At 43.4% G+C, this 4,335-nt stretch overlaps 1 protein-coding gene across 1 annotated transcript; it reads left to right on the top strand.

Annotated features, from left to right (window-relative positions):
- Positions 1-444: 444 nt before the first annotated feature.
- POLR2K (RNA polymerase II, I and III subunit K) lies at positions 445-3,694 on the top strand. The gene is made up of 4 exons (XM_075828054.1): positions 445-549; positions 637-704; positions 2,282-2,374; positions 3,512-3,694. Exons 2-4 carry the CDS (start codon positions 644-646, stop codon positions 3,532-3,534), a joined length of 177 nt encoding a protein of 58 aa, XP_075684169.1. The 5' UTR covers positions 445-549; positions 637-643; the 3' UTR covers positions 3,535-3,694.
- The last annotated feature ends 641 nt before the right edge of the window (positions 3,695-4,335 follow it).

Below are 4,335 nucleotides of genomic sequence, written 5' to 3'. Positions count from 1 at the left end.
ACCTCACTACGATACAGTTCACAAAATTGCTCCTGCGCTGCTCTCCGCTAGATCCGGATGTAAAGTGAATGAGGAAGAAACGGTCACGTGACCTTAGAACCACCTGGTCACGTGACCTTAGAAACACCTGGTCACGTGACGTCAGACCTCGCAGGATGCTGTACGCTCTAGCATCTACCCTTCCGATTACATGGTAACTCGTGAGCTACACAGTTTTCTCAACTCCCATAGCGGTGAGTGGCAGTTACGGCAGCAGCGCAGCAAGCGAGCTACGCTGTCACCGTAACTACCATTCATTTCTATGGGAGTTACGGAAACAGCGTAGCTCAGCGAGTTACGCTGTTTTCGTAATTCCCGACCACGTAATCAGTAAGTGGCCAGCAAACATAATGGCCACTGCGGTACTTCCGCCCAAACAGTGACGTCAATGGAAAAAAATCACGTCCGTATACATTCTGTTTACTTCCGGTTAAGTCATAACCGTGCGACAGTGTCGGCTGAGAACTCACGTTGTGACACTGGTTTTGGCTCTGTACTTTGCGCTGCCCGGTACGAGGACAGTTTATATGATTTTATCTCATGTGATGTGTTTCTCACCAGTAATTTGGATGAACTTTCTATTTCTTATATTTTAAGGCTTAGTATGGAGACTCCGAAGGACGCTCCTCCACCAAAGCAGCAGCCTATGATTTACATTTGTGGAGGTAAGAAGGATAGTTATTCCCTAAAACTGAAGTGCTCTAACCAGAGGGTGTGCAGCAATAGACTGAATGCAATGTTTACTGATCCAAATACATCAGACTTAGAGAGAAATTACATCATGAAATGGACTTGTATGCTGGAAAACTTTCAATTTTTCCTATGGTAGAATAAAACGTAAAATTATTATTTTATTTTTTTCGAGCAGTGAGATTAAAGAGAAACATTCACCTCCCCATACATGTGCAGCATGTAATGGGGCGGCGGCGGCACAAACCCTGGGGCACCTCAGTCTTTTTTCCTATCCTCCTCCGTTACTTAGATATCGGTGCCGTTATATTTGGTGCCTGATATTTAAATAACCCCCTGAACTGTCAAGGGGGCGTGTTACTATGGCTGTGACATTGTCCAATCGGCTACGGACAGTGCCACAGCTAGAGCTTTTGTGCTTCAGGGGCTTATTTACATATCGGGCGCCAAATATAACGGCACTGATATGTAAATAATGGAGGACAGCAGCCCCAGTTACAGGGGAAATCAGCCCTCTCATAGTGACGATTGTAAGACCCAGCAGCAGTCTGTCAGTAACGGCACCCGGCTATCATGTGACCAGTCACACGATCACCGGGAGGAATAGAGACAGCGGCGCGGGGGCGCTGCCTCTATTCCTATACACAGCGTTCATTGAGCGATGTGTACAAGTCATCAGAGAAGATAGAAGCAGCGAAATCTGCTTCTATCTTCTCCTCAGGGTCCCCGGCATTCACTGACAGCCGGAGACCCGACATTCAGCTGCCCGATCGCTCGGGCAGCAAGTTAAAACCCGGCTCGGGTTTTAAGGACCCTGACCGCTGGCCGTAAAAACACAGCCAGCGGTTGGGAACCAGTTAAGGTTCGGTGTGGCTGCAATGAACTCCATACATTTTTTTTATTTTTATTTCACTGAGCCTCTATTTTAGGGAAAGAAAATCACTAGTGACCACCTGCCAACCCACCTCCATATCTCAGCTTTCTGGACTTCTGTGATATGAGGCGTGGTGGAATGTGAGTTACTGTATTTCAGGTTTTGTGTCGAGGCGTTTGCACCCTTTAATAGTCTTATTTACGATTTATTTTAAAATGTTACAAATTATTAAAAAAAAATTCTAAATGCACTTCCATAAAATTTCACAAGTTGTTTATTCCAAAGTCAATACTACAAATCATGGATGACATCCCTCTGGTGAAATATATTGGTTAAGGCCCCATGCACGCGACTGTAGTAATTGAGGATCAAAGTACGGATCGATTCATTTCTATTACCCACTGACACCTTCCCGTTTATTTACGGAAAGGTGTCCGGGCAAGACAAAGCATCCGCAAAAAATAGGACATGTCCTATTTTTTTTGTACTTTATAATGGAAGCACGGCCCGCAAATGCGGGTGACTGTCCGTGGCCGTCCATGCCCGTAATCACGGCCGGGTGCAGGGGGCCTTAGAGATTGGTTGGTCAGTGTGCCTATTGTGTGCCATGACATGCATATAACTTTATGTTGCTGTCTTTTTTTTTTTATATTGTCTTCCCCTTTTCTCTTCTATCAGAATGTCACGCGGAAAATGAAATAAAAGCCAGAGATCCTATCCGATGTCGAGAATGTGGCTACAGAATTATGTACAAGAAAAGAACAAAAAGATGTATCTTTTTACCAGTATGCATTTCAGTCTAAAAATAGATTGGTTCTTGCCATGTTGACAGCTATAATGGCGCACACACTGAGACCGTAGATCTTTAGGTTATACACAACGTTTACCTGCATTAGGCTCGGGCTTACCGGAGACTTTTTGTAGCCCCACTGATTAATTTTAACCATCAAGCTGCAGTCCATAGGAATCCATTGAGTTGTCACTTGATAGTGAAAATCCCTCAGTAGCACAATAAGGCTTCGTTCACATCTGCGCTAGGCACCGTTCCGATGTTCCGTCCGAGCTTTCCAACGGAACCCTGACAGACACAAATGGAAACCATAGGTTTCCGTTTCCATCACTATTGATTTCAATGGTGACGGATCCGGTGACAATGGTTTCCGTTTGTCTCAGTTGTCCAAGGGTTCCATTGTTTTGGTGCAATCAATAGCGTAATCGACGACGCTATTGATCCTGTCAAAACGACGGAACTCTTGCACGACAGAGACAAACGGAAACCATTGTCACCGGATCAGTCACCATTGAAATCAATGGTGATGGAAACAGAAACCTTTTGTTTTCTGTTTTTTGTCAGTCAGGTTTCCGTACCGATGGAAAGCTCCTGCAGGAACGGGACCCTGGCGCAGATGTGAACAAAGCATAATATGTCTCAGTGTAGCCTTAGCCTAAGACCCCCCCCCCACATATGTACAAGATTTGCGGGCAGAAAATCTGCAGCAGAAGACTTGCAGGAAAGAAAAAAAATCTCATCCACATCCTGCTGAACATTTTCAGCATGGAAATCAAGGCATATTGTGGATTTCCAAATGCGTTTTCATTCTGTTCTGCATGTTCACTTTGGATTTCGCCCTTCTCAATGGAGCAGGGGTAAAATCCACAGCAAAATCCACATTTAACGCGTGGGGAGATACTGCAGAAAAAAACGGCGCCTAATTACGGGCGTTTTTACGTTAGTGTGCATGAGGCCTAAAGCTGCATTGAAATCATTATTGGGGAAATATATTAAGATTTAAAGATACAAACTGCAAGTTGCGGTCCCCTTGGACTCCTTACCAATAGACTTTGTGTGTTTAGAACAAAAATAATTAGAAAACAATAAGTTGCTACTTTTCCTTAATGGATTCTCAGTGGTTGTTTTTGATGCTCGTTAAAATGGACACATCCCCGACTTACAACAGCCTTGGATTTTTTTCCCCCTACGTATTATTATTATTATTATTTTTTTCTCTAATGGATTGTATCTGATGTTGCGGTGTGACGTTATACATTGTTACATGCTTTGTAATAAAACTTTTAATGTAAAAAATGTTATTTACGTGTTTAATTTTATGACTTGTAACATAAAAGAAAAACCATCTTGGAATAATTTTTGGTCAAATTACTATTTATTAAGCCTAAGCACTATATAGACGTACGTATAAGTGAACTTGAAATCACCTGGGATTTAACTTTTCCATAAAAGCATAAATGAACAATATTTGGGGGAGAGAGAAGTATGGGAGAGATAGGAGAGAAAAAAAACTAAGTGAAGGCAGGAGAGCGATGTTTGATGTAGTCAGTTCCTTGGATCTATTTCAATAAAGGAAGGTCCTGAATCCTGATCCTATATACCAGGTATGCATCTCCCAGTGATACCACGTGTTGGTACTGGCAGAAACAGAGTCTTGGTCTCAGTCCAGAACCATATGCAATCGTCATGCCTCAGTATGGCGCCATTAGGGTCAGTTCACACAGTTTTTTTACGTTGAAACCGTGTCAGAAAACGTGCCAAAAAACGGCCAAAAATGCCTCCCATTGGTTTCAATGGAAGGCGGAGGCGTTTTTTTCCCGTGAGCGGAAACAAGAGCTCGCGGGAAAAAGAAGGGTCATGCCCTATCTTTGGGCGTTTACGCCTCTGACCTCCCATTGATATCAATGGGAGGCAGAGAAAGCGTATTTCGCTGCGTTTTTTG

The sequence above is a fragment of the Rhinoderma darwinii genome, chromosome 5, assembly GCF_050947455.1.
Source record: "Rhinoderma darwinii isolate aRhiDar2 chromosome 5, aRhiDar2.hap1, whole genome shotgun sequence".
Classification (NCBI taxonomy): Eukaryota; Metazoa; Chordata; class Amphibia; order Anura; family Rhinodermatidae; genus Rhinoderma; species Rhinoderma darwinii.
This window is presented reverse-complemented; position numbering and strand designations above follow the sequence as displayed.